Source organism: Microtus oregoni, unplaced genomic scaffold (assembly GCF_018167655.1).
Source record: "Microtus oregoni isolate MIOR12 unplaced genomic scaffold, Mior012 000144F_ref0000341, whole genome shotgun sequence".
NCBI lineage: Eukaryota > Metazoa > Chordata > Mammalia > Rodentia > Cricetidae > Microtus > Microtus oregoni.
Window position 1 is genome coordinate 1,099,572 of NW_024544794.1, and position 27,773 is coordinate 1,127,344.

Genomic DNA, 27,773 nt, shown 5'->3' on the forward strand with positions numbered 1-27,773 from the left:
AATGCCTTAGTAGGTAAAAGTCTACTTTCAGGGCAGGTGATATGAGTTTGAACTCTGGAACTATGCAAAGGAAAGGAAGGAACCAACCCTGCCAAGTCCTCTTTGGTCTCCACACACATGGCACTGCATGAGTGCTCCTTCCGTCAGGCATATGTGCAAGAATGCTTCGCGCACACACATACACACACACATGCATGCATGCACACACGTACACGCATGCACACACACGCACATACACACACAGGCACGTGCGCACACACACGCACGCACACACGCACGTGAAATGTTTTTAAGGTTCTTAGGTTGTCCTAGGCATTCCATATTTCTTTCCCAAACAACCTTTGCCCCCAAGCCTCTCACTCTGCACGTGTTTCTCGGTTGCTTGCAGGACAGAGCTGCATCACAATGCAGGAAATATGTGACTCCCTAAGAGAACAAGACATCGACCCCCAGGTACACACACCTCCTCCCTCCCTCTTTCCACTGAAGTTTCTGTTTCTGGGCCTTTGTTGGCTCCTTTTAAGCGGCCAGATGAGCCGATAAGGGGGGGGGAGCCTTTCAGAAATCTTGAAAACTCTGGGGAAGAAAAACCTACAAAAGAACCAGTTGAGGATGTGGCCTCTCCAGTTTTATTTGTTTTAAATTATCACTATTACCCCTGTTTGGTTTGTTGGCCTGTAGTCTGAGACAGGGTCCCCAATAGCTCAGATTGGCCTTGAACTCGTTACATAGCCCAGGAAGACCTTTGAACTCTTGACCCCCCCCTCCCCCCACCTCTACTGCTGGGATTATAGGTGTGAGCCGCCACACCAGGCTCTAGTTTTATTATAAGACCGAAAGCAAAAGTCTAAGAATTGCTGGAAGGTAGAGGATGTGTGAGACCTCCCTCTTCTAGCAACTGTACCAGCAAAAATGGGTGCACGCGTGGGAGGCGTGGGAGGGCTTCAGAGAAAAGGGGCGCATGGGGGGAGGGGTGTGGCTTCATGGAAAATGGGTGGGGCTTCGGGAGGAGTTGCCCTGGCAGGCTTTCTCTTTCAGTCTGCCCTTGCGGAGGGGTCTCTCCTTTCTGTTAGGCGACAAACAGGATCTCAGCAAGGCTTACTTTTCGTCTCAGCGAAACCTGTAGACAGATTTCCTTTATAGACATCGATTCTATTTAGTCTTCAATAGTTCCCTGAATACAGTTCAGCCCGTTAGCCTCCCCATGGCAGGTAGCACAGGAGACCCCGGACACTGTGAGAAAGACTATGCACTAGGGTGGGCTCCTGAGGAGATTCTCGGGCCCTGTTCTCGGATCAGGAAATCAAGTATTAGTCAACACTGTGTGTTAGTTTGAGGCAGACACTCTTCGGCGTCGTCCTCACCAGTCAGCTAAAGATAGTATGTTGATATCTTAGTAACTGCTTATATTACAATATCTGAATAAATCTACTTACTATAAGTAGGACATACTTAGGATAATAACAAAGACTGAATATCGTTTGTGCTTAATAAATTACTTTATGTCATAGAAACATTAAAAGGTGAAGGATTTGTACAATATGAAGAGGAACTCAAGTGTGTTATAAAACCTTAAATTACTAGGAGATTTGGTAAGTTGCCCAGAGCCCTAAGGTTTTAAGCCATAGAAACTGGCTTTTGTCTCCCTAAGGTCCTTTTCTGTACTTCAGGAGACAGGCTTCCAACTAAGCGTTGAGACTCAGGCTGAAACAGCCCTACGAGAATAGCAAGAATGCAGGCCCCTTCTGGTTTTTCCTGTCAGGGTTCCATGAGCAACTTGACCAGCTCCTTGCTCTCCGTCTGCCGCCATGTTCCTTTGCACTATATTACGCGTGAAAGGGAAAGCCCTCAGCTGTTAGCCAAGAAAGGCAGGTGAGCTGAGTCGATTTCCGTGACAGGGAAATGGTCCCAGATCTGCCTGGAGCCACGGAAGGAGGCGGAGCCAGGCAGCCGTCTTTTCTCTTCCTGAGCCATTGATTTGTGCCCAGTTCATGGTCTGAGCTGCAGGGTCAATTCCCAGACTGGGCTTTTGTTTTTTAGGTACCAGGTAGAATATATCAAATGAAGAGCATTCCTCGGGGATACTGTCTGATCGTCAACAATTACGATTTCAGCGAGGCGCGGGAGAGGGTACCCAGACTCCGCAAGATGAAGGACAGGAAGGGAACAGAACGTGATGAAGGTACAGTCAAATCCAAAGGAGAGGCACGGGGGTGCGGGGATTCCTGTGGGACTTTTTTTTTTTTTAAATAAAAAAAGAAACGGAGAGATAATGATTATACCTAAAAGGCCCTATGTTTTGAGACAATGGAGTTCAAGGAAATGTATCAAGCAATTTTTATCCATTTTATTTACTATTTCCTCGTGGAGGTAAAGAACGTTCTTACATATCTGTTAGTTCTGCATCATGTTAAAATGGCAGCCCTTAATAAAAGGTTTATAATGAAGAGCATCAGTGAAATTTTAAAAAATTATTTCATTTTTATTTATGAAATTTATTTATCTATGTGAGTGTGCCCATATGTGCATGGATGCCTCAGGAGCTCAGAAGAACACATCAGATCCCCCTGGAGCAGGAGCTGGGAATTGAACTCTAATCCTCTGTTAGAGCATCAAGTGCTCTTCCCCTGAGCCAGAAATGCTTTGCTAGCAGCCTGTTTATGTCAATATAGAGAACTTACAAGTTAAATGAAACAATTCATAGTATCAGAATATAAAAAATGGGGGCTGGAGAGATGGCTCAGTGGTTAAGAGCACTGGCTGCTCTTCCAGAGGACCCAGGTTCAGTTCCAAGAGAGGTAAGCAGACAGCGTTCCGACCCACGGAGACCCAACGAAGTGCTGAGGTATAAGCCTCTGCTGAGCGAGTGCAACCCAGCTTTGGACGACCCGACCCCGGACTACGTGCATCTCCTCGGCATGACCTTTAGCTTGTGCGGCCTCATGCTTAAGCTGAAATGGGGTGCTTGGGTGGCTGTCTACTGTTCCTTTATCAGCTTTGCCAACTCCCGGAGCTCGGAGGACAGCAAGCAGATGATGAGAAGCATCATGCTCTCGATCTCTGCCGTGGTGATGTCCTATCTGCAGAATCCTCAGCCCATGATGCCCCCGTGGTGATGTCACCTGCAGGGCTTGGATCCTGGACTCCTGCCCACCTCCTGGCCTAGCCTTTGGCTGCTTCCAACCTACCCGTAGCTGCTGTCCTTCAACTTAATGGAGGGAAATTGGCCCTTTCTTTGGGTCCTGCTTCTGCTTTGACAAAGGGGTAAACCCACAGACTTCCCTTTTACCTTCCCTTCCCTGGCCACTGTTATGGGAAATGAATAGGGTTGTCCCCAGCCAGAGGGGACGTATGTATTGGGAAAAAATAGAAAGAACGTATATAGCTGAAAAAGATAAATGTGTACAGCTGTATGATATGTTGATTGTATTGTCTTTTGTATTCTGGACTGGAGAAAGACATTTGATTCTAGGAACTGCTAAGAAAGGTATTTTGGCTTTAAAATATGGGCTTAAGAATTTGATGTTTTGGAAAGGAGGTTCTGTTTTTGTCTCCACAGACGATGAGAGCCTAAGGATTTATTCAATACTCATGTAGTTTGAATCCCCGAGACCTCCTAATATGTAGCAATGGAGTGTGAGCGGCAGCTTGGTGGGGAGGTGGAGCCTCTACCTCTTCCCTGTTGCTGTGACCCACGTCCGAGTTCGGCTGGAAAATGGCAGTAAATTGCAGTAAATACTCCTAAGAATGCAGCATCCCCACTCAGCAGAAAGTAGCCAGACAGACTGACAATGCCCAAATTCCCTAAAAGATTGTTTAAGTGGGGCCCCCTTCAGTGGTTGCAGAGCAGCAAGTGCCTGCTTTCCTGAATTCTGCTCCACTCCATGCAACAGTTTGGACCCAGAACAAATGCAGCTGGGGCTAGAAGGCAGCTGGAGCAGAGCTTTGCTAGGTGGCTATGGTGGACGGCACATTGCCTCAGCCCAGTGGGTGCCTAGCCTGGCGGATGCCACAGCAGTGCCAGAAGTATGAGCAAACGCAACAAGTGCTGGAGCTGAGACAAGCTGGAGCACAGACCCCTCTGGGGTCAAGAAAAAGACAGTGGCCGTTCTAGGCTCTACACGCTGAAGAGTCTGCGGCAGAGCAAATTTAAATCAAGAGACCGCGCTATTGTAGGAGCAGGTGGACTTATGGCTAGTACAACAAATGTCTTGTTGATTATTTCATTTGTATGACATCTGTTAATATTGCTAATGCCTCTTATGTGGTGAAACAACTCAATGGTTACTTGAATAGCCCTTGAAATGTTAGAATTATCACACCAGATTGTAACTGTTTAGCCAAAAGGATGGTTGAATACCATAGCCCAAATGGGAGGCTGGGTCCAGTGGTGATTGGGGATCCTATTGCTGGCAATCAACACCTGTTGCCATGGGCATTCATTTTTGAATTCTGTGTAAGATTAGACAACCCATGAGAATGCAGCATATGGTCACTTAGCAGCATAAGGTCACTTAGCAAGTACTTCTGACCCGGATGGCCAGTAAGGTTTGGTTGCAAATACTGCACCAACAATGAAGATTCCTCCGCAGACGGGCAACTTCTACAGAAGAGAGCCCGCCTAAGACAGGGAAGGGGCCTCCCAAAGACCGGTGAGGGTTTACTCTTCTGAGATGACCTAAGACAGGAGGGTCTTCTGTTTTATAAAAAATTTAGGGGGGAGATGTTGGGACAAAGGAGTCCTGGCCTTCAGTTGCTTTTCCCTCCTAGAACCTTCTAACGTAAGTTTCTAGAAGCTGTGCCCAGTTAGAGGATCAGAGGATCACCTGTTGACCATTAACTGCAGTGTATTTAAGTCTACATGGTGTTAATAAAGAGGGGCTTTCCAAACCAGCGTTGGGAGCTGCGTGTGTCAGTCTATCTCTGTGTTTGAGTTTTCAACCTCCAGCCCCTTGCCCGAAGCTCGGCAACTGGGTTCTAGCACACAGAGGGCAGTCACGGGGGCGCGGTGCGCGGCAAGTTCCCAGCGACCACATGGCAGCTCACAACCATCTGTATACAACTTCAGTTCCAGGGGGGTCCAGTGTCTTCTTCTGGCCTCTGCGGGCACCAGGCATGCATGTAGTGCACACACACCTACATACAAGGCAAAACACCCATAACACACAAAATGATAATTATAAAAAAATTTAAATATACGAGCAACAATACAAGTGTGGAAGATCAAGTCTCAGAGAGTTGGACAGAAAAGAATTGACAATGGAAAACAGAACAGGAGAATAAGAAAACAGGGATACTGGTTAAAGATGCTTGACCTGTGACCACGAGTTCCGTATAAAGAAGACAAGGAGTAGAACTAGCCAAGAAGAGAGGACGCAGTCTCCAGACTGAGAGAGCTTGCTGCGTCTTAGAAATTAAGAGGGAAGAAGAATGAAGGTTGAGAATAAGTCAACTATATAAAGAAGCCAGGGATCAAAATGGCATTGAATCTCATAATAGCGAACATGGAAGCTAAGATGAAAATTCAGAGGGAAGGGGATTTGGAAAGAACACTCTCTCTTTAGCCAAACTGCCAGAAAGAATGAGAGTAGAAATTATCTTCATGATGCAAGAGCTCAACAAACTAGCTTCCTGGCACAGTGCTTTCGCCGAGAACATTAGGTGCCTATCGACTCCAGTTAGTAGGACAGATGACCTTGCCCAGGGATCCCAGGCTCTCATTCCTGCCTGTTAGTGTTTTATCCATCTTGGGCTGTGTTCTGCGAACTCTTGTAATATATTGTTTCCCCTTTTATCTTTCAGAAGCGTTGACTGAGACCTTTAAAAAGCTTCATTTTGAGGTCGTGTCTCACAAAGACTGCACAGTCAGTAAGATCCGTGAGATCCTAAGAGCCTTCCAAAGAATGGACCACGAGAGCAAAGACTGCTTCATCTGCTGCATCCTCTCCCACGGAGACAAGGGTATCATCTACGGCACCGATGGGAAGGAAGCCTCCATCCGTGAGCTGACATCGTATTTCACTGGTTCAAATTGTCCTTCTCTGGCTGGAAAACCCAAAGTCTTTTTCATTCAGGCTTGTCAAGGGGATAGCTTCCATAAAGCTGTACCCGTTGAGACCGACTCGGAGAGGGACAACTACTTAGACATGGACTCATCATCTCAAAAGAACTATATTCCAGATGAGGCTGACTTTCTGCTGGGGATGGCTACTGTGAAATATTGTGTTTCCTACCGAGAACCCATGCGTGGAAGCTGGTACATCCAGTCACTTTGCGAGAGCCTGAGAGAAAGATGTCCTCTGTGAGTCTTGCCTTCCGGGTCCTTCTCAGGGTTATGCTACCTCGCGGCTGTAGTCAGAGCCTGTTAGAAGATGTTTATGGTTGAGATAATATGTAGCAAGAAGTACCCATGGCGAGTGTTTCATCTCTGAATGTAACTCATATAGTTATATTTTCCAGGATGGTTGCAAAGTCGAAGAGAGGGCACATGTTACTCTCTTTAGTTCATAGATGAGAAAAAACGTGAAAATGAGGAGTTTCATTTGTTCAGCAACCAGGGCACCACAGAGCGGGAGAGGATGATAATATCACACTGTCCAGCTCTCTGTCTCTGGGCAGCAGCATGACAGAGGCAATCCCAATTCTTTGGGGAGTCTTCCCAGATGGAAATCATCCACTGTAACATATTTCAGCTTTGTCAGAAGTCTTAGTGTAGGGCTGGCGAGACGGCTTAGTGGGTCAATGTACTTGCTGCCAAGTCTGATGATTTGAGTTTGATCCCCAGGACCTATGTGGTGGAGAGACTTACTCAAGTTGTTATAACCGCCACATGTATGCCATGTTCTCTCTCTCTCTCTCTCTCTCTCTCTCTCTCTCTCTCTCTTTCATGCACATACAAATAAGTAAATATAATTTTTAAAAAAATTGGAAAAGAAACCCTATAAAAGCTCTCTAGTCTTTGCTCTTCCTAGTAAACTGTAGGATGTAGCAAAGAGTAGGAGACCCTATGTTTCCACTAATTTGATTTTCTTTTAAGCCACAGATGTGGGACACTATCCCTATGACATGGGTTCACCTTCAGTTCAATTAGGGCACCATCTTTCAGGTTCCCCAATGCCCACCCGGCTAACAGCTGAACAATGTGGAGCCCTTCTATGGGGTTCTTTTAGATCTGTGTTTTACATTTCCAGTGTGTGAAGGGTGTGGAGAGTAGACCGTGGCATCAGTGTGGTGGCTTCGTTTTGTAACACAGACCATGAGTCCTGTGGGATCTGTGTCAGCTACACAGAGAAATGAAAAGGTTGCCCAACAAGATTGCTCAGTCGATGACAAAGGGGTGGAGATGGCAGCAGGAAGCATTTGACTTTCACTTGCCCACACATTGGTAGAAATCTGCGCACGGTTCTGTGGGAGCAGTGCTGATCTAAGCAGAAGCCATTGGGAGCGGTTGAGGCCCTTGTGGGGCCCAGATGACCATTCATGGGACACAGCAAGGAACACACATAGTAGGAGGGAAGGAGCTCGGTTCTGTTGGGAATGCTGAGGCTTCCCACCATCAGCAGATATCCCACGCAAACCACAGATACCTCAGTGGGCTCTCAGGAAACTGAGTTGTCAGGATAGCTGGGGTGTAGGGTCTTGATTCAGCAACTCAACAAGTTCAAATCCCGAGAGACAGAACTAGAGCGGTTTCCTTGGGTACAGCTGCTGAGGCGGTGAGCTCCATGGTGCCCCGGATCAACACTTTCTGTGGCTTTGTGTTTCAGAGGTGACGATATTCTCAGCATCCTGACTGGCGTAAACTATGACGTGAGCAATAAGGACGACAGGAGGAACATGGGGAAGCAGATGCCCCAGCCCATCTTCACGTTACGGAAGAAGCTGTTCTTCCCTCTCAACTGATGTGTGCGCCACGTGGGTGACACTCACATTTTGTTTTGGGGGGGTTGGTGGGTTATAATTTATTTTTTATGATTTCTTTTATTTTGAGCTACTAAATCATTTATCCTGGCCCTTTCCTCTCTTCACCCCTTCCCACATAATCCTGCCTCTCTTTCAAATTTATGAGTTCTTTTCTTCATGAGTTGTTGCTACATAAATATATATAATCTTTTTCAAAAACACAACCGGCTCCGCGTACATCTTGTTACTTGTATGTCTGTTTTCAGGGCTGACCACTGGGTGTTTTTTTTTTTTTTCTGTGCAACATGTAATTCTTCCAGGTTAGTTTTCTTTTGCAGACAATAATTCTGAGCATATCTCTCTCTTCAGGGTAATTTCCCAATTAATCGAGGGCTGTTAAGAGACCTGCACGGTGATAAAAAGAAAAGGCGCCCTCGGGTTCTGGAGGGAATAACTTTAAACATAGTTGCAGAGCTACGTTTACTTGGTGCAGTTAAAGTTAAACTGGACTGGAATAGGAGGTGGCTCAGTGGTTAAAGCATTGCCAAACGAGCATGAGGACCCATGTTCGAATCCCTAGGACCATGTAAATGTCCGTGGGCATACTGACCCTCCTATAATTCCAGCGCTTGGAAGGGAGGAGTAAGCTGTGTAGCCAGACTACCAATGTGGGGCTCTGGGTTTCCAGAAGAGCCCCTGCCTCAATGATGAAGATGGAGAGTTATTGAGGGAGACCACACATGTGCACGCAAGAGCCTGTGGACCTCACACATATGCTTATGGACATGAACATGCGTGCAAGAACCCCACCATACACATACACATGAGGGAAAGTAAAACTTATCAATTTTAATATTGTTACATCTTCAGAATATGCGTAACGTTCTGGTTTTTAAAAAACGGTGAACATGAGGGCTGGTGAGATGTGTACCGGAACCAACATGGTAGAAGGAAAGAATTGACTCCCATGAGTTATCTTCCGATCTCCAAAGCACACTCTCCCACATACACACAACATAGAGATGGGTAAATGTTGCGTGATATTTTGTTTCTGTTCTGCCAACACTTGCCATAGAGATCTGGAGGTCTGTACAGACAGGAGATAGGAAGTGATAAGGCAGAGCATGAACAGGATAGGTAAGAAGTGACCATGGCTGCCCCTTTGCTTCTCTGATCTTTCAGCACTTACCTCACTATCTGACTCCAGGTGTTTATTATTAAGACTAATTAGGATCATGCTTCATTCGTCACCCAGTGAGGTGCCAGACGTAAACGGTGACTTTTCTGTCCTGGCCAGTCCCTCAGCTGCTTTTAAAATAACCACTCAGAGGCTTAATACTAATTACAAACTGGCCTATTGCTCAGGTTTATTACCAACTAGCTCTTACATTTAACTTAACCCATTTCTATGAGTCTCTGAGTTTTTATTAATCGTGCTGCAAGATGAGGCACTTTTTCGGTAGCTAAGCCTTTTAAAACATCAAAGAACAGTCAGTATTAAAATTTCCCAATCTTGCATTTTTTACAGCTTGAATAATGATCTAGCAAGATCTTTATCTTGGATTTTGCTTGTGTTTCAATCCATATTAATGTATAGGTTTCTTCTCTATTTTTATATTTTTTTAAAAAACTGAGTTGTTTGTCCTACAAATTATTCTTTAGTATATATTTTTACTGAATTTGTGTTGGTAGAATTATATATTTTTATAAATAAACCGTCAGCGAGAAGAAAAGGTGGTTTTTAAAAAGTAGAACAACTTGTGAATTGAGCTTACTGTTTCTAGGGGATGGCTGTGTTGGCCTCTGCTGTTTCTGTTTTTTTTTTTTTGTTTGCTTGACAAATGGCATGTTCACGCGTGGGAAACATTCAGCCTCTAGTAATGACTTCCACGGCTGTGGAACAACATTCATAGTTGGCACTTAAAGAATCACTTCCACATGAAAAACACATTTGACCAGGCAGCGGTGGCTCACGCCTTTAATCCCAGCATTCAGGAGGCAGAGGCAGGCATGGGAGGAGGCTGGGGGGAGGCCGACCAGAGCCACGACGGGTTCTCCTAGTAGCCCTGATAGAGTCCAAGCCTTAGTTTCAGTTCACTAAAATGAGATGGTCCTCAGGAAAACCACAACGTAGGAACAACCAATCAGCAGGTGCCCTACAGCCTTCTGCCAACTCAGCAGGCTCCCAGAGCCCCTTTGCTGCCTCAGCAGGGGCCCCCATCCCCAGTCTCCTGATAACTAAAGATAGCTTTCCCTGCCCTGCAGCTGGAAGGTCCCCAACCACTAGAACCTCCCACCAATCAGCCCCAGATTAATCCCTCCTCCCTGGAATTTCCCTAACTCTGCTTCAAAGGAGCTTGTGACCCTCTTGGGGGTTGCCATGTGCCACCCCAATGTTGGAATTAATAAAGTGATCTTGTTATTGCATACGTGACTGGTTTTTCCTTGAGGGGCTTCTCTTGGACCCTAACAGTTCCAAGACAGTCAGGGGGGTTCATAGAGAAACCCTGTCTCGATAAACAAACAAAAAGCCAAACCAGAATTTGTTTTTTAATCAAAGGGCAGGCAATCCAATGAGTCTAAGAAATGTCGTGATGAGGGACGGCGTGGCTCTGAGTTCACCTCGGTTTGTGTAAGTCTCCACAGAGGCCTTGGCATCCTGCTTACATGATGGGTTCCTGTGTGTCCACCCCACTTCCATGTAGATGTTGGTCTCCTGTGGGTGTCTAGATTCTCATGATGATCAGAGACAGGGTAAATCGTCTCTTAGTCTTCTTGAGTCGTTGGGCTAAGGCGTATGATATATCAGCTAAGAAAATTTTTTTTGGAATTAAATCAATGAATTTTCGTGCTTGCTATGTGCCCTTGGGGGACAAGACTCACACCTCATAATGCATCCTTTAATAAGAATTCCCTTCAAGCCAGTCTCCGATCAAAATATGTAAGAAGCCGGAAAGGAAATATTTGCACAGAGCACAGAAGTTTCAACCCCAGGACAGACGACAACAGTTTTCACAGAAGATTCACGATACAATTGAGATAAGGTTTCAAACATTTCTAACCATTCTGGAGAATGCAAACTGTAAAAAAAAAAAAAAAAAAAAAAAAAAAAAAAAAAAAGAGACAAAAATAAAGTCGTAACAACCCATCTGCCTTTCTCCAGAAAGCCTTGCTGGAGTCCGTAGTAGTTCCGTAGGAGCTGCGTGGCAGCGTACACAGCTGGGGAGCGCGGTTCGTTATCTACGTTTGGGCAAGTCAGACTCAAGCGAACAAGGAGTAGCAGACGCCGACATGTCGGACATTTCACTCTTGGTCACCATCTTTTGCCTGTAAGAAGAACCGCACATTGCTGCTATAGCCTCAAAGGGTAGACGGGATACAGGGTGTTTGCAGAGAAGTGTGGTTTTTCTCCTGTCCGAGGAAGTAATCTCCCTTGTCATAGTTAAAATCCTGATGAAATGTGGTATCTGGGGTGATCATATTCCCAGTGGAAATAGGCATGACGACGGGTAACTTATCTTCTGTGTTAGTGGTTTAAGAAGCACCTTCAGGGGCTGGAGAGATGGCTCCGTGTTTAACACACTGGATGCTTTTGCCAGAGGACCCAGGTTCAATTCCCAGCACCCACGTGGCAGCTCAAAGCTGTCAGTAACTCCAGTTCCAGGGGATCTGACATCCTCACTCTGATGCATATGAAATAAAATAATATATGTATGTATATGTATATATAAACCTCCAGACATACAACACACTCTAATTAACCTATATAATTTAAAAAAACAATAAAGGAAGCCCCTTCAGGAAATAGTGATTCTGATTGGCAGCTGGTCTCAACAGGAACCAGAAGAACCAAATCTGAAAGTTAAAACCCATTCAACTCTGAAAAACAATCCTTAGTCACAAGACAAAGCCATTCAGAGATCCATAGGCAAACTTCCTGTGTTTCACACAAAAACAGACTGAGGGGAGAGGACTCTAGATACCCCACAGACAAACCTCCCACCTCAGACAATCTACCTCCCAGGTAAGCTTCTGTCCAGGCACAGTGCCACGCCTGCTCGCAAAAGTCGGGAGTCGCTGGCTTGTCTTGATCTAGCCCTCGCTATGATGCCCTCCCCACTCTTAGGGGTAACTCAGCCAAGTCCCCTGAGCGGCAGCACCCGTACCCCGTACCCCGTACCTGAGGCAGATGTTTTCCTCCGTCAGGATCTGGATGGTGTACTTGTACTTCTCTTCAGCTTCAGCAAGCTTTGTCTGAAACAGTTTCTCCAGGTTTCCCACTACGGTTTTCTGAAAGATAAATTTGAATAGCCATCTTCCCCCAGACCCAGCGGGGCGGGGGCAAGGCTCCTGGGCAGCACAGCACAACGCTCTGGGCTTCCTCTGTGGCCAGCACTGCCTTCTCTCTCCAGCCAGGCCTCACCTCTCTCTGGAGTTCCAGCTGGCAGTGGTAGAGGCTCGTGTTCAGTGTCTCCAAGACGATCGCTTGTGCCTGCAACTCGGCCTCCAAGATCTGCGCAAGAGGAAACCGCCTCAGGACGTCGTGCGGATGCAAGGTCCCCGAGACGGGAGGGAACTCAAGGACTGTTTCCCTCTCGGGGACGCGTGGAATAGAATGCAGTGTGTCAGCTTCGGCGACTTTCCCTGTATCACTGACAGCCGACCAGCCGCCATGCTGTCTGCCCTTCCTTCTCCTTCTCTTTCCCACCTGTGTTCTGTCCATCAGTCTATCATCAGAGTGCCGGGGCCGGTAGTCACGGGTCACCAGCATGCATTTGCAGGTGTGGTCCTTTATTTTCTTCTATCTCTCTCCATCTATCTATCTATCTATCTATCTATCCATCTATCTAATCATCTATCTATCTTATTTATCATCTATCACCTATCTATCTGTCTCTGTCGTCTGCCTATTTATCATCTATCTTATCTATCTATCTATCTATCTATCTATTTGTCTATCTAGCTATCTTATCTATCATCAATCTATTTGTCTATCTTATCTATTATCTATCTTATCTATCATCACCTATATACACGTCTGTCTGTCTATCTATCTATCTATCTATCTATCTATCTATCTATTTGTCTATCTATCTTATCTATCATCTATCTAACTTATCTGTCATCACCTATATACACGTCTGTCTGTCTATCTATCTATCTATCTATCTCCCTAACTATCTATTTTGGTTTTTCAAGACAAGGTTTCTCTGCGTAACCCTGGCTGTTGTGGAACTGTAGCCTAAGTTGGCCTCGAACTCAGAGATCTGCCTGTCTCTGCCTCCCGAGCGCTGGGATTAAAGGCATGAGCCACAACCACATGGCTAAAGTTTTTTTTTTTCCTGGAACTAGTTCTTGTAGACCATGCTGGCCTCGAAAGGGAATGGCACTGTTAGGAGGTGTGGTCTTTCTGGAGGAAGTGTGTCACTGAGGGGGAGGGCTTTGAGGTCTCACATATGCTCAAGTCATGCCTGGTAAGACAGTTCACTTCCTGCTGCCTGCAAGATGTAGAACTCTCAGCTACTTCTCCAGCACCAGGTCTGCCTGCACGCAGCCATGTCCCATCATGATGATAATGGACTGAACCTCTGAACTGTAAGCCAGTCCCAATTAAATGTTTTCCTTTTCAAGAGTTCCTGTGGTCATGGTATCTCTTCACAGTAGTAAGCAACACAATGACCAGCACCTACTCAAAGCTCAGCAGACTTGTAGACAAATAAATCAGAATGGAAACAGACTCAGGGATTATAGCCTCAGACAGAATTAGTAGAGACGCTCACAAGAGCTGTTCTGAGATTACATTAGGACTCCCTGGCTCTGAGGCCACTCTCTGGACTTGTTCGAATGCTATAGTTTGTTTGGCCCTTACATTGCTGGTCCTGCCTGGGCTTGAAGATAAGATTTCTTCATGATGCCTGTTCAGTGGCATGTCTATTCTGGACACAAATTACATTTTCAGAGAAAACGAAAAACACAAATTACTTTTATTTAACAGATATTTTTTTTCATCTGCCTTCACAAATGACCTTGTGTGTCCCAGCAGAAGAGAGCCCTGCAGAAACCACCGTGTCTAAGGTACACCCAAAGGAGGGGCTTAGCAACAAGGTTCTGTTGGAGACATTTGGAAGGTTCAGGGCTCCGAGGGAAGAACATGGTGTTCTGTGATTCAAAGTTCTGTGTTTTAAGTTATTCAACATGGTTGATCCCGCAGTCTGTTGCTGATGTATTTGCTCACAGCTGGCTCTGAGAAGGGCTGCATCTGCTTTACATACAGTTCAAGAGTCATTATGACTTAGTGAGCCCAACACATGGGTTTCGCCACTCCATTCATTTGACTTCTTTGAGTAAAATGGCTTTTACTTTTCCCGAGAGTGTATCATTTGCAAGATACCAGTTGCACAGAGATGCTTACCTCCTTGGATTTTCTCAGCTCCTGCATTTGCAACAGATCTTCATCATGCTGTTTAATGAGCTCCTAAAAACAAGTTTTTGAAAAAGTCAGTACTGTGGTTCTGGGTATTCTTTTAGAGAATTAAGAAGCCGCTCAAGGGTTCAAGAATACAACACTCACTGAACTTACGGCATTATCAATGGAGATGTGGCATTTTGAAGTAATATTTTGTGACTATCTTATTTAGTATATATATAGTCTGGACTGGACAAGCAGGATACAAGAAAAAAGACTGCCAAGCCTTGCCAAGAGAGGGTAAGATGGTTCTGAAAATGTTCCTGCCTCTGAAAATGATCTGTCAGCTACTCTAGGCTTTAGCCAAAGTTGGTTGCTCCAACATTTCAATTTGAGGATTGCCTCCATCGGATCAGCTAGAGGGCATGCATATGGGCATTTCCTTGACTGCCAATTGATGTCAAACAGCCCAACCTACGGTGGGCGGTCACCTCTCTAGGCAGGTGGGTTTGGGCTGTGTGAGAAAGGCAGCTGAACATGAAAGAGTAAGTCAGTACACAGTGTTCCTCTGTAGTCCCTGCTTCAGGTTCCTGCCTTGATTTCCTACATTAGAAGCTGATGAGGGACTGCAACCCTGTAGGATGAAATCAATCCCTTTCCTTCATATTGTTTTTGGTCATGGCTTATCACAGCAACCAAAAGCAAACTAGAACGGTCATTATTTTTGCATATATTTCCAGAAAACTTGAAGGAGAAGCGTGTCTATTGGGGACAAACAGTCACCTAAGTATGTAGACCCAGAAGGCTCAACTGCTTGCACCACCTGGACCACACTCTCACCCTGAGAGCATTCTGTTACCTCTTTCTCTCGGGTGAAGTTCTCGAAGACGGCACTGAAGGATTCATTCATTTTCCTCTTTTCTTCTTCCGACTCTAGCTCAAACTTTTTTGTTATCCTGTGTTCTGCGGAGGAGAGAGCAAAGCAGGTTTGAGTGTAAATGTGGAGGAAATGGGCCAGAGAGAAAGCCCCAGAATGACTGAATCAAGAAGCAATGAGGGCCTTTCACACGGGTTGCACGCTCTGACCCTCAGCTGGGGAGGTCAACTCCTCCTGCGTGTTGTGACGGTAGCCACATGGGATTATCTCAGTTCTTCAGTGTGTGGTTTAGCCCTAGCTGTCCTGGAACTCTCTCTGTAGACCAGGCTGGTCTCGAACTCACAGAGACCCTCCTGTCCTGAGTGCCGGGGTTAAAGGCGTGCGCTGTTTTGATACTCCCGGGGAAAAGCCCTCAGCTTCTGCGGTACTCACTCTGTTGCAGCAGGATCTTCTCCCTCTCCAGCTTCTCATCCTTCTCCCATTCTGCCTTCCGCTTTGTCCACTTGTCTTCCATCTCATCATAAATGCTGTCCTGTAGAGGCGCAATGGATAGAGCTATAACGTGGGGGACACTGCAGAGACTGTGGCTGCGTCCTTGGGTGCTCGGCATAGCATGGGGGGGGGCTCACCGGGGGCTCCTGGGTGGGTGGTCCTTAAGACAAAAAAAAAAAAAAAACGATCCCAGCTAAACTCGCTGGAGAGCTGGGATAAGCCCAGGGGTCAAGGGCCGTCTACCAGCAGCATTCGCCAAGCTGGACCCCGACTTCCTTTGGAGACAAGTAAGGCTCCCTGTATCAGAGAATCCCGCCCAGTTCCGCAATCACTTGGGAGAGAGCTCCGACACGGGAACTTCATCAGACTCGGGGAAACGTCCTATTTTGTTTTCTATTGCTGCGCTGCGATAACAGTCTGATCGAAAGCAATTTGGGTAGGAAAGGGTTTGTTTGGCTTACACGCCCAAGTTACAGCCCATCCCTGGGAGATACCAGGGCAGGGGCTGACACAGAGGCCTTGGAGGAGTGCTGCTTACTGGCTTGCTCCTGTGGCTTGCCCAGCCTGCTAACCTGCCCAGAGGTGGCCCCACCCACAGTGGGCGGGGCTCTCCCACATGAATTATTAATCTGGAAAATGCTCTACAGACTTGTCCACAGGCAATGGAGGAGGCAATTTCTCCAATGAGTTTCCCTTCTCCCAGATGACTCCGTTTTGCGTCAAGTCAACAACTCTGTGAAAAGCCAGAACTATGTCCCTTCCGTTGACCAGCACTCCACGGCTAGGACCAAAGATGTTCAAAGTGCTATTTCCTGATACGCCGAGTGATGGAAATAGCACACAGTCACCTAGAAGGGGACAGTGAGATCCCCAAGGCCCGTTCACTAGGAGAGCAGTCACGAAAAAGAAGGCACAGGCACCAATATGCCCAGTGAGAAGAAGATACAAAAATGGACCTAGATTCGCTATACCACGGTCTCAGTGAAAGTTGAGACTAAGCACAGGTGTTTGCAGGGTCATCTCTGGGGAGTGGCGATTCTTTCTTTTTGGTGTTGCTGTTGTTGGTTATTTCCACTGGGCGGGGGGGAAACGGATGTACTTGTTTTATGTGTTCTGCCTGCATGTATGTCTGTGTGCTTACTGTGTGCCTGGTGCCTGAGGAAGCAGAAGAGGGCATTGGATCCCCTGGAACTATAGTTATACATGGTTTTGAGCCACCATGTGGGTGCTGGGAACTGAATTTGGGTCCTCTGGAAGCAGCAAGAACTCAGCTGCTGAGCCATCTCTCCAGCCCTAATCCTCTCCCCCACTTCCTTTTGGAAAAACAGTCAACAGCTATTACTGTGATGACCACAAACATTTTTTTTTTCAGTAGATTTGTGTCAGGGACCAGTCTCGACAAAAGTACCTCTCACCAGGGTAGAAGCATTGGGAATTAGAAATATGGCAAAGAATATGAAGACGTGAATGAAAATAATAAGATGGAGAAAGATGGAGTGGTATCGGGAGGGAATTCCAGTGAGTACTGAAATTTGCTCCTGTTTAATTTCCAACTGCTTAAAATACCCCGACCCCAAAAGGTAAGACAAAAAAATTACATTAACATGATACAAGGAAAGAACAAACCAATTGAAGGTTGAGGGCTGTAGCCACAGTTAAGCCTTCTGTTGCTAGAACAAAACAAGTCACACTCATACCCTAGACCAAAACATTCTGTAGGCAAACCACTCCGTGGGTGCAATCCAGTGTTATCTCCTTAAGGGAACTGAAGCTTTAATTGGAGTCTTAGACTTTTGTTTGAGGTAGGAACAGATCTGCTTCTCTATTCCTGAAGTGCAAGGTTTGGTTATTAGCCACACCTGTTAACAATAACCTTGAGAGAGCAGAACTGTCTGGTCTACAGCTAGGTTGGACCTTCGTTTGGGGCAGAAGCACAAAAACCTTGAAGGAACTAGAGGTCAGTTTCCACTCTCTGGTTGGAACTTCGGTCAACGTGGAAATAGGCTCACATTTCCGGGCCTCTTCAGATTTGCATGGCTGGTTTGTCAAGCGACTCATGCTTCCTGCTGGGTTCATAGCAACGCTGTGGTGGTGGCCGCTAGGTACCACAGTGGCGCCAGAGGAAGGATCTGAGAATCTCAACAGATCTACACTCTTCCCACGTGGTCAGCCAGGAATGAGCCTTGCTTCTCTCCGAATCTACCATACAGCTCTGAATCTCACCTGATACCTGTGGAACATATTCTTCAGGTACTTATACTCTTTGCCCATGTCCTCTGGAAGAAAAGAAAGAAAACAAGGGCATCACTTTCTGACAGGCGCCCTTTCCAAACCTCGCGTGAATGCCTCAGCACCACGCCCCTGCTCCTCCCAGCTGATAAAATCTTTACCGATTCCCAGCTGCTTCTGGAAGCTTACTAAAAGCCCGGATGTTGGACCCTGCCTGAGCTGACTGATGGAGAACCTCCGGGTACTTTCTGACAAACAGGCTTCTCAGAGATGTTGAAACTAACAAGTCCTTTTCGTAGGAGCTCCCAGGAGTAAATCCTTGTCTGCAGGAGGAAGGATACCACCTCCCAGCGAGCATCCGTTTCTCTTTTTAGCCACGTTTCTCCCTTTATGACGGTTCTGAAAACCACACGCTCTCTTGAGGAAATTAGCAAGCAGGCGAAGTATAAATAAGATGCTAACGTAAAAGAAAGGACTGTAGTATAGACTCTATAGCGTAGGGTTTCTCCTTCCCTCTGTGGACGCTAGACTATAATCCCAGAACCGGAACGGTGCAGACACTGGTCTCTCTAAGGGCGCTGTAAGCAGTGTGATCCGCTCAGTACAGCCCTATGTACTACAGAACCTTGCAATCACAGTGTATCAATCAGGAGGTAACAAAACACTATCATTTTACGTGGGAGCAAACCTGAAGACATTATAACGATAATATAATTTTAAAACTTTAAAACGCACTTAAAACATTTCACATTCTCACTTTGCAGATAAAAACATATCCTCAGAGCAAAGCAAGGGCATGGCTCTCCCTTTCCAGTGTCATTCTCAAGTACCTCATCCCCTGGGCTTTGGAAAGGAAATCTTAGACTCTGGGCTGTGCTAACCTCCCAGAGTCTGATAGTACCTAGCTTTTCCTGGGCAGAAGCTTTTTCCGCCTTCAGGGCATCTTTGTAGCTGTTCTCTAACTTCTCGAGCTCCAGTTTGTGAGCCTTTTGGAGATCCCTGTGGGACAAATCAGTGAACAGAAATCCAGAGTCGGCAAGCCTGCTCAGCAGGTAAGGGGCTTGCCATGGAAGCTAAACTCGACCCCTGGAAGCCATGGCGGAAGGAAAGAGCTGACTTCCAAAAGCGGTCTTCTGCGATCCACAGGCACACTGTGACCAAGTGTACACACACACACACACACACACACACACAGGTTCAGAGTTGATTTGTTGCACTGACACCACACACACACATACATGCACACACACACGCATACATGTGCACACTCATCGAAGTGGTACCCTCACTTCCTGGAGCATTCTCCTGCCTTCTATCCAGAGTGAGATGTTTCTTACAATCACTGTTATTTGTGAGACCTCAACAGTCAACACTTGCTGCTTACAGTTCACTTACAGAAGCACCCAGGATAAGTTTAGAACCCCAGGTCCAGCCAGGATCCATACGCTGATAAGGTCTGAGTATCAAAGTGAGAGCCTCCAGGCCATAAATCAGATGAAAGACACAAACGTATATCACTAAAGGAGAAAGGCTAATCTGCAAAGATTGCATGCTGTACTATCCCAATGTTAGGCAAGAAAAATCTGTGGAGATGACAGACCAATCAGTGGTTTCTAGGCATTGCCTTGGGAGGGCGTGGGGAGGGACCAGTAGGCGGGGCATGCTGAGATAAATCCTAAAGCCCCTTTGTCCAACACTCTCACAGTGAAGACGTGTCTGCACACGCTTCTTCTCCAAACACACAGCGTGTTCTGCACCAGGGCTGACCCCTGAGCAGGTGATAACCATGTACCAATGCAGATTCATCGATTGTGACAAACGTGAATCTCCTCCAGAAGCCAGCATGGGCTTCAAGATGCTTCTCCCTCACAGACAACACACTCCCTTCTCCCTCCCTCGGACTTGCTCTGTTCCTTTCCCCCCATCTCTTTCTTTGTTGGCCAAGATCAGGGAAAGCAGGATGGAGGAGGAGGAAAAAAGAGAGGAAGAGGGGAGAGAGGGGGGAATAGGATCACAACAGATCGTGTACGACAAAATTTTGTGGAGAACAAAAAAAAAAAACAAAAAAAAAACGGCTTTTCTCAGCAACCGATCAAAAGAAATATTACAGTGGAAACGAAAAGGATGCATGATGGAAAAGCAGGAACACGAAGCACAAACGGCTTCATCTTAGCGGCTTCATACGAAGCCGCCCTGCTCTCTGAAGTCATGCGCGTCGCTCACACACAGCAACCAGCTGCGCTTGGCACCACTGGGAGCCCTCAGGGAACCGGGATCCCGTCCAGGCATTGCCCATGCGCCTTTGCCAGGAAGCCTACCTGTTCTCGTTTTCGAACTTCTGTTTCATCTCGGCGCAGCGGAGATCCATCTCATTGGAGAGCTGGAAATGGGGCCAGTGTTAATGTCACATGCAGGACTAGGCTGGCTCCGATTTACGTGAAGCCCCCCTCCTTCGGAGGGGAAGCCTGCCTCGGTCTCTCCTGGGTGGGCTCTGCGGTGCTGAGGGCGCACACTCAGGGAGGGTCCCCTGCCTGATCGTCAAGGCGGTGCCTAGGCACCACCTAGTTCCTTCGGTCATTTCATTGTGTGGCGTCGTCTTTGGATTCGTTCACACTTATAAACAGCTTATTTAGCAACAAAGTCCAAAAGAACCAGCCGTCAGACTGCAGACACATCAAAGGCCTACCTGTGGCCATACACTCCCCCCTCACTCTCCTCCTTGCCTCTACTGGGAAGTTAAACCATCTTGGCTGCAGGATCCTAGGAGAAGAACAATCGTCCCCACACTGTGGACGATTTTCAGAGTCCCAGCCTGCTGAGACCATGGGGTGTGGCCTTTTCAGAATCTTTGCCTGCTGTTATCTGTCTGTCTGTGGTGTTAGTGACTCTTTCAGAAATGTCTTATCCCTAACCACCATCTCACGAATAGGAACGCTTTCATGGGGCCTGGGCTGGAAAGCCAAACGTGAATTTATCTGAAGTCCCGCCATCTTACACAGAGGATGCAAGTTTCTCAAACCTCAGTTTCCCTTTTGTAGGAGAAGACATCAAAACGGCAGGGTAACAAGATAACAGATCGGAGGCAGGAAAGGTCTGGTCACGAGGCGGCTCACTGTAAGATTCAAACGGGCTGGGACAACCCAGTCTGAGAGGCTGCTATGGGGAGGGAGAGTTTTGCAGCAACACCAGGCAGGGTGTGTGTTCCTGGTGTGACTCTGGATTCTCAGGCTAGCCCTGGTCACCAGATATACACCTGCCTGAGCTGGGGAAGAAGGGATCAAATCAGAGCCGATGACCAAAATGTTAAAAAGGTCACCTGCTTTTAAAATGCATCAAATGTCAGAGGACCCAGCGACCCGCCCAGGGGCATCAGAGGTGACCCGCTGAGAGCAGCAGTGATCTCTGGGAGCCAAAGCAGCAGCGGTGTCCCCCAGTGGCTTCTGGACTATCATGAGAATCATGAGGAGTTCCTCTGGGAAAGAGCACCCGTGCCACAGCCGGCATCCACTGCCCCTCTCGATACAAGAAACCCTGCTGCCACAGTGACCAATGGAACCTCAGCTCCACCTACACTTAGAAGAGCGATCACCAGAACCACGGCCGCATATAATAACCAAAACACTAAACATACAGAATAAAGAAATAATGTTAAGAACTGCAAAGGAAAAAGGCTGAGTAACATATAAAGGCGGACTTATCAGAACTACATCTGACTTCTCATTGGAGACAATGAAAGCCAGAAAGCCCTGGAGAGACGTTATGCAGACATTAAGAGACCACAGATGCCAGCCCAGACTACTATACCCAGAAAAACTTTCAATCACCATAGATGGAGAACACAAGATATTCCATGACAAAACCAGCTTAAAACAATACCTGTTCACAAATCCAGCCCTATAGAAAGTACTACAAGGAAAACTCCAACCCAAGGAAGTCAGAAACATTCAAAAAAAACACAGACAATAGATGATCTCAAGGAGCTGGTGGGACAGACTTAGTTGACTTCCCAGGGGAGGCCTTACCATCTCTGAGGAGCAGATGGGGGTGGGGTGTGGGCAAGAGAGGGCGAGTAAGGAAAAGAGGGTGGGTGTGGGGGGGGGGGACTGGGATTGTGCTGCTTCTGAAGAAAGGGCCCCAAGAACTTAATAGTAAGTACTAGAGAGTGGACACCGGGGGGGCTTCCTAGAAGCTTTTGCAGGACACTGAAGGCATCCTCCATGCTGGGGTCATTATCAGTAGCCTGGCAACCCCTGCAGCTTGTATCTCACAACAAAGGCAGGAGAGGGGAGTAACTAGTGACCCCAGGTTGGAGAAGATGGTGTTCACCATAGCCAGAGGCAGCGGGAGGATGCAGGCAGAGAGATATTGCTCAGTGCACCGTCTTCTTTGTAGAATCTGTGCCCGGATAGCACGGCTCACTACAGCAGACTGCCTGGCATCTTGCCTGGCACACAGATGTTCTGATAGTGTCAGTCCTGAGGGTGTGGTAAGTGCCAAGGTCACTCACCAGTTTCTGGGCAGACTGGTGGTCTCTGTTCATTTGCTCTATTATTGCCATCAACTCGGAGATCTGCTCCTCAAGGTCGGAGATGATGTCTGTCCTGTGGGGCGAACACCTCCGTCACCACCAGAGCAGCCCCAGGTCGCCTGCTCCGCCGCTATAGCACGGGATGTCTTATTCGGGGTGGTTCCGAATAAGATATCTCATAACAGAGTGCCTGGACCTCGTGCCTGGCCCTTCGGGTGAGCTAGCTGGAAGCGATGAGGGCAGCGTGGTGTCCTGCTGAGCAGGGGAGAAATAAGAGTGTGCAGGGCACTTATCGGAGTTTGGTTGTTGCTAACTAAAGGCAAGAGGGAGAAGGGCAGAGGATTAGGAACCGGGGAAGCTGTGGGAAGATGTATGTCTACAGTCAACAAGGAGTGGTCATGGATGGGACTAAGAGGAGGGTTATATGATTATGTGTGTGAGGCCATGTCTGCAATGCCAGCACTCAAGAACAGGAGGATAGTGAGTTCGTGTCCAGTCTGGGTTAGACAGCAATATAGTATTTAAGAAAAAAATTTTTTTTCCTGAGACAGAGGTTCTCTGAATCACAGCCCTGGCTGTCCTGGAACTTGCTCAGGCTGGTCTCCAACTAAGAGAAATTGTTAGGATTCACGCATTAAGCTGGCCCGTCATGTGGCAGGATGCCCCGCCCCCTCCTATGACTGCTAAGCCATTATGTATTCTGTAAGGTGCAAAAGGGACAAACTCCGCCTGTTTCTGCTCTCTTTCCCATTGCTCTTCTGAAGAGGCCTCTTCTTCCTCTTCCTCTTCCTCCCTTCCCTCCCCTCACTCCCTTTATCGTAACAAAACTCCCACGTAAGCTCTGTTTGCGTGGTGCCATCCTCCCTTACCCTCCACGGGCTCTCATTTGCTGCGTGGTCCACCTCGGGCTGTGTTTTGCAACAGAGATCTATCTGGCCCTGCCCCCACAACCCTCCTCCTTCCACAGAACTGGTGTTCAGGGTGCCTGACCCCGCAGTCTTCAGAACAACAGTTCCTAGGGCAGACTAAAGCTGGAAGGAGGAGACACCGGGGGAGCCGCCTAGAATACAGTAAGGCGTGAGAGGTCTGAATTGAGGTAGGACAGTGGGGAAATAAAAAGAGAGGTCGTGGAGGTAGAATTGAAATGTGTGGGTACGTGCACGAGAGTGACGTCAGAGGGTAGCAAAAGAGGCGGGGCTTCAGGGAAGGCAATGGCTGGCCCTCAGCGGGATGGACCGGGTCTGAACCTCTCAAGGGTTCTCCCTGGGTCATGGAGAAACTGCTTTTGCCCTTAATCCCCCTACTCAGGATCCAGACTATTTGTGAATATTTCACCTGTCCCTGCCCTGGCAGGAGCACCTTCCTCTTTAATGTAAGTTATGTTAGCTGGGCTGTTTCTGAGCAGGGACCTGGGACCTGGACGTGGATATCAGGTGTTTACTGGGCAGCTCTCAGACACTGGTGTTGATCCAAAGACTTTACCTGGAAAACTTGACTTTGTTCAAGATGTCCGATTCCAAGTGCTTCTTCCTACTGAACATCTCATCTCCCAAGGTGACAGAAATCTGTTCCCGATTTCGAATGAGTTTATAGCCAGGTGACACGTCAATCACCTCCTGGGTCTCGAGGTGGAAGGCGGAGAGAAGCCTTGAGGAGCTGAGGTTTCTCCACCTCCTCTGGGCCTCCTCATCTCTTATACACAGAGACACTGTGCTGAGATTCCGGGGCCCAAGACCCTTCTGTGCCCCCTTCTCTAGCCGCTACACTCAAATCTCGCAGATCCACTCCCAACACTCACCCCCACGCTGGGACCCCTTAAGCTCAGCAGTGCCAACTGATCCCTCCACACCGCTCCATGCCTCCTCCCCATCCTCCACTGCGGCCAGTAGCCGGGCATTGTGGGAACTGCTCAACGTTTGGAATTGGATAGGCCAATTTTAAATATTTGGACCTGGTGTTACTCCACATCTCTGTGACTCAGTTTCCTCTCCAGAAAAAAAAAAAACAGTGATGATAACTTCCGCAAAGGATGTTTTCCAGGGTGAGAACCAACCAAGTAGCACACCAGGAAATGATTGGCATGGGTGCGGCAATGTAGTGAGCTAACCCTTCTCCCTTCCTTAGCTGCCAAGCTGGAATCCTGGCAGAGCCATTGGCTAACATGGATACAGTCGTAGCTTCTAGACACATACAGAACACCCTGCACTACCACAAATGACCCAGGCCATCCATTGGCTAACATTACAGTCATAGCTTCTAGACACATACGGAACACCCTACAGTACCACAAGTGACCCAGGCCATTTGTGACCATCTCCTAACTGGCATCTCTGCCCTCACCTCCCTTTAAGTCCCATCCTAAACTGAGGTTTCATCATCTTGTGCTTGGGCTCTTTTTTTTTTTAATTTATTTATTCTTTATGTATACAATGTTTTATCTGCATATATACCTGGATGCCAGAAGAGGGCACTAGATCTCATTACAGGTAAGGTTGTGAGCCAACATGTGGGAACTGAACTCAGGACCGCTGAGTTCAATTAGTGCTCTTAACCTCTGAGCCATCTCTACAACCCTTGCACTTAGGCTCTTAAGACCCTGTCCCCACTGATCTGCTTTCACTCCTGGGCTCCCAGTGACACGACATTCCCACCTGATACTATCGTGTTTCTCTTCACTTACTTGGTTCCTGACCGTTCCCGCCCTTTAAAGGACTGTGTGGTCCTTGTTTAGGAAGGGGAGGAACAGGTGGAATGATAAAATAAGTGGTCTACGAGAAAGCGCATTTTCTAAAATGCAAATATAGGCCGGGCGGTGGTGGCGCACGCCTTTAATCCCAGCACTTGGGAACTTGGGAGGCAGAGGCAGGTGGATCTCTATGAGTTCAAGACCAGCCTGGTCTAAAAGAGCTAGTTCCAGGACAGGCTCCAAAACCACAGAGAAACCCTGTCTCGAAAAAGAAAAACAAAAATCAAAAACTAAAATGCAAATATAACCTGGTCTCATGCGTATGTCGGAACCACGGGGACTCATGTTCTGAGGCCCATGTCTGTCTTTGCCTTTGCTGGCTTTAGGTGCCTTGATGGCCCCGGCCTCAGGATTTGTGGCTTCCCGGTATGGCAGAGGACTTCCTGTATTGGGGCATGAGTCATAGCATGAACAGCCACTGTCTGTTCTCCCCCAGAGACCCACACAAAATAGGGGAGAGTTCCAGTTTGGCCACTTACCAGCTATATAAAACGTGCACCGTTAATGCTATAGGTTCTCTGTTAAAATTTGGCAGAGTGAGTGTGTAAAAACCCCGTGCTTGCACAGGGGAGATGCGAGATAAACGCTCTTCTGGCTCTTACCCCATTTCTACTCACAGAAGGAAGTTTGCCGCCTTCCTCCAGCTTTTCTGCCTGGGCTTTTTCTCTGCAAGAGAAGGACGTGCTTGGAGACTCAGTGGAGCAGACGAAAGGCCAAGTTCAGGGGACGAGCCCTGCGGCTGCCACCTCCAATGCCAGTCCCTTGACCTTCTGGGGGAACCCTGGGTAGCTGGGGAACACAGCGGTTCAGGGCCTCATGAACGGGCAGTCCAAAGAGGATGTGGGTGGGGCTGCACCCTAGAGCTCCCAGGGGGAACTGACTCCTGGTCCTTGCCAGCTTCTAGAGGCTCCCCGTGTCCCCAGGGGTCATCTTCACAGTGGTCACATCTCTTTCACTGACACTCTTCCTCATAACTGCACTGGCCCTACTTGGAGAATACAGGTGAAGGAACTTCTTCATCTCATGCAGCTACCTGACGACCTCCATCCTCCACCCGGCTGCTTCATCTTCCCACTCTCCAGGGACCAGGCAACTCTCTGTAGGCTATGCTCTTTCTGCCAGACACTGCTTCCTCACCTTCTCTGAGCTAAAATCACCATGGATTTGGTCTGAGGAAAAATCAGTGGGTTTTGGCAAATCGTTGACATCCCTGGTAGCAAGTTAGTTAAAGTCAGCATGAAGGTCCTGTGTGTGTGTGAGTGTGTGTGTGTGCGTGTGTGAGTGTGTGTGTGTGACCCCCTGGGTAGTTGGGAAATCTGTTGGTACAGGTCCTCAGTGATAGAGATATCCAAAACGGATGTGACCAGAGCTACACCCTGCAGCTCTCTGAGGGTGAGTCAATTCCTCGTGTGTCTGTTGACTATTGTATTCATTGCCTCACGAGCTATATGTACTTACTTTGGGGAAACAACAGGTTTGGTTGGTTGGGACTGAAGGTAGTTGCGTTCCCTTGAAACTGGTGTAAGATGAGTTTGTCTGAAAGCAAGACATAAACACTGGGAATTAGAAAACATGCCTCAGCACTCCCCAATGAGGGCATATCCATGGTGGATCCATGAAGTGATAACTGGTATCAGGAAGATTCGAGGCCTTGAAGACCTTGGGTCCAAGGAGTTCTCCTACTTGTCCTTGCCTACTATCTCCAAGAACTCCTGGTTACCAGGGCAAGCCCCAAAGCCACTCGGGACAGCTGCCACTAAAGCTCGCTCTGTTTGGGTGTTTTACATACACACACACACACACGCACACGCACACGCACATACGCACACACACATAGAGTACTGCAAAATTGCAAAGTCAAGTCTTCTTTACTGAAATATTGATTCAGACAGGCCTGCAAGATCAGGACAGCATCCAGGCTGGCCAGGAAGGCGGAAAACTGGGCTTCCTGTTCTGTGGGGAATTTGTGGCAAGTTATCCACTGGGGAACCTTATAAGACAAAGGGGACAACTGCAAAGGAAACCATCACTTCCTGTACCTAGCCCAACCCGGCTTATTCCTACCTAGGCTTTCCTGTGAGGGTCTTTGGAAGTGGATGAGGGGTCTTGATTAGCTTCCGTGGTCCCAAGTTCCAGGGGTCCCAGCAGGTGCAGTAGATGAGAGAATTGGGATACATTATGGCCAGGGTCAGATGCAGTCTTGGTTGCTATGGCCAGGGTCAGATGCAGTCTTGGTTGCGAGGTCAGGGACTCTTGCTGGGATGAGAAAAGAACCACAGAGAGTTAAACCATGCAGAATCAAAGCAAGCAGAGACTGGGAAGGATCAAGGGGCAGCAGGAAGAACCACGGTGGAGGATGAGCTAATGTAGGCTTCTACTGCAGGATGATGTCTCGCAGTTGGCCCCTTGACCTGAAAGCAATTAAGCAATTAAACCTTGTCCACAGTGGAGTTACCACCGTCATTCGAGGATAGCGTGCTTGCTCAGCTCTTGCTACCCAGGCTTCTAGGTGACAGAGATGTCACGGAGCACATGGCAGGGTTGGAAGCCCGTATTCCCTCCGTCCCTATGACCTGTTCCTCCTCAAGCTCAT

General features: G+C 47.6%; 3 protein-coding genes across 4 annotated transcripts in view; 2 read left to right on the forward strand and 1 right to left on the reverse strand.

Annotated features, from left to right (window-relative positions):
- LOC121444834 (caspase-8-like) overlaps positions 1-8,123 on the forward strand; it is a 35,943-nt gene extending 27,820 nt beyond the window's left edge. For both annotated transcript variants that reach the window (XM_041646735.1, XM_041646736.1), the window contains exons 7-10: positions 389-453; positions 2,041-2,182; positions 5,803-6,301; positions 7,767-8,123. In XM_041646735.1, coding sequence (XP_041502669.1) covers positions 389-453; positions 2,041-2,182; positions 5,803-6,301; positions 7,767-7,902 — 842 coding nt within the window. In that variant the 3' untranslated portion in view covers positions 7,903-8,123. The remainder of the gene's footprint in view (positions 1-388; positions 454-2,040; positions 2,183-5,802; positions 6,302-7,766) is intronic.
- Positions 2,416-3,256, forward strand: LOC121444836 (PAT complex subunit Asterix-like). Its single transcript, XM_041646737.1, has 2 exons — positions 2,416-2,455; positions 2,773-3,256. The coding sequence occupies exons 1-2, from the start codon at positions 2,416-2,418 to the stop codon at positions 3,114-3,116; spliced, it is 384 nt and encodes a 127-aa protein (XP_041502671.1). The 3' UTR covers positions 3,117-3,256.
- A 3,001-nt stretch (positions 8,124-11,124) lies between the features above and the next one.
- Positions 11,125-27,373, reverse strand: LOC121444864 (flagellum-associated coiled-coil domain-containing protein 1-like). The gene is given in 13 exon segments (XM_041646789.1): positions 11,125-11,229; positions 12,083-12,192; positions 12,326-12,415; positions 14,315-14,377; positions 15,168-15,271; positions 15,618-15,717; positions 17,901-17,953; positions 18,808-18,905; positions 20,225-20,286; positions 22,414-22,507; positions 23,917-24,056; positions 26,602-26,716; positions 27,245-27,373. Coding segments are annotated over 13 exon segments (1,233 nt in total). The 5' UTR covers positions 27,358-27,373; the 3' UTR covers positions 11,125-11,138.
- Positions 27,374-27,773: the final 400 nt, after the last annotated feature.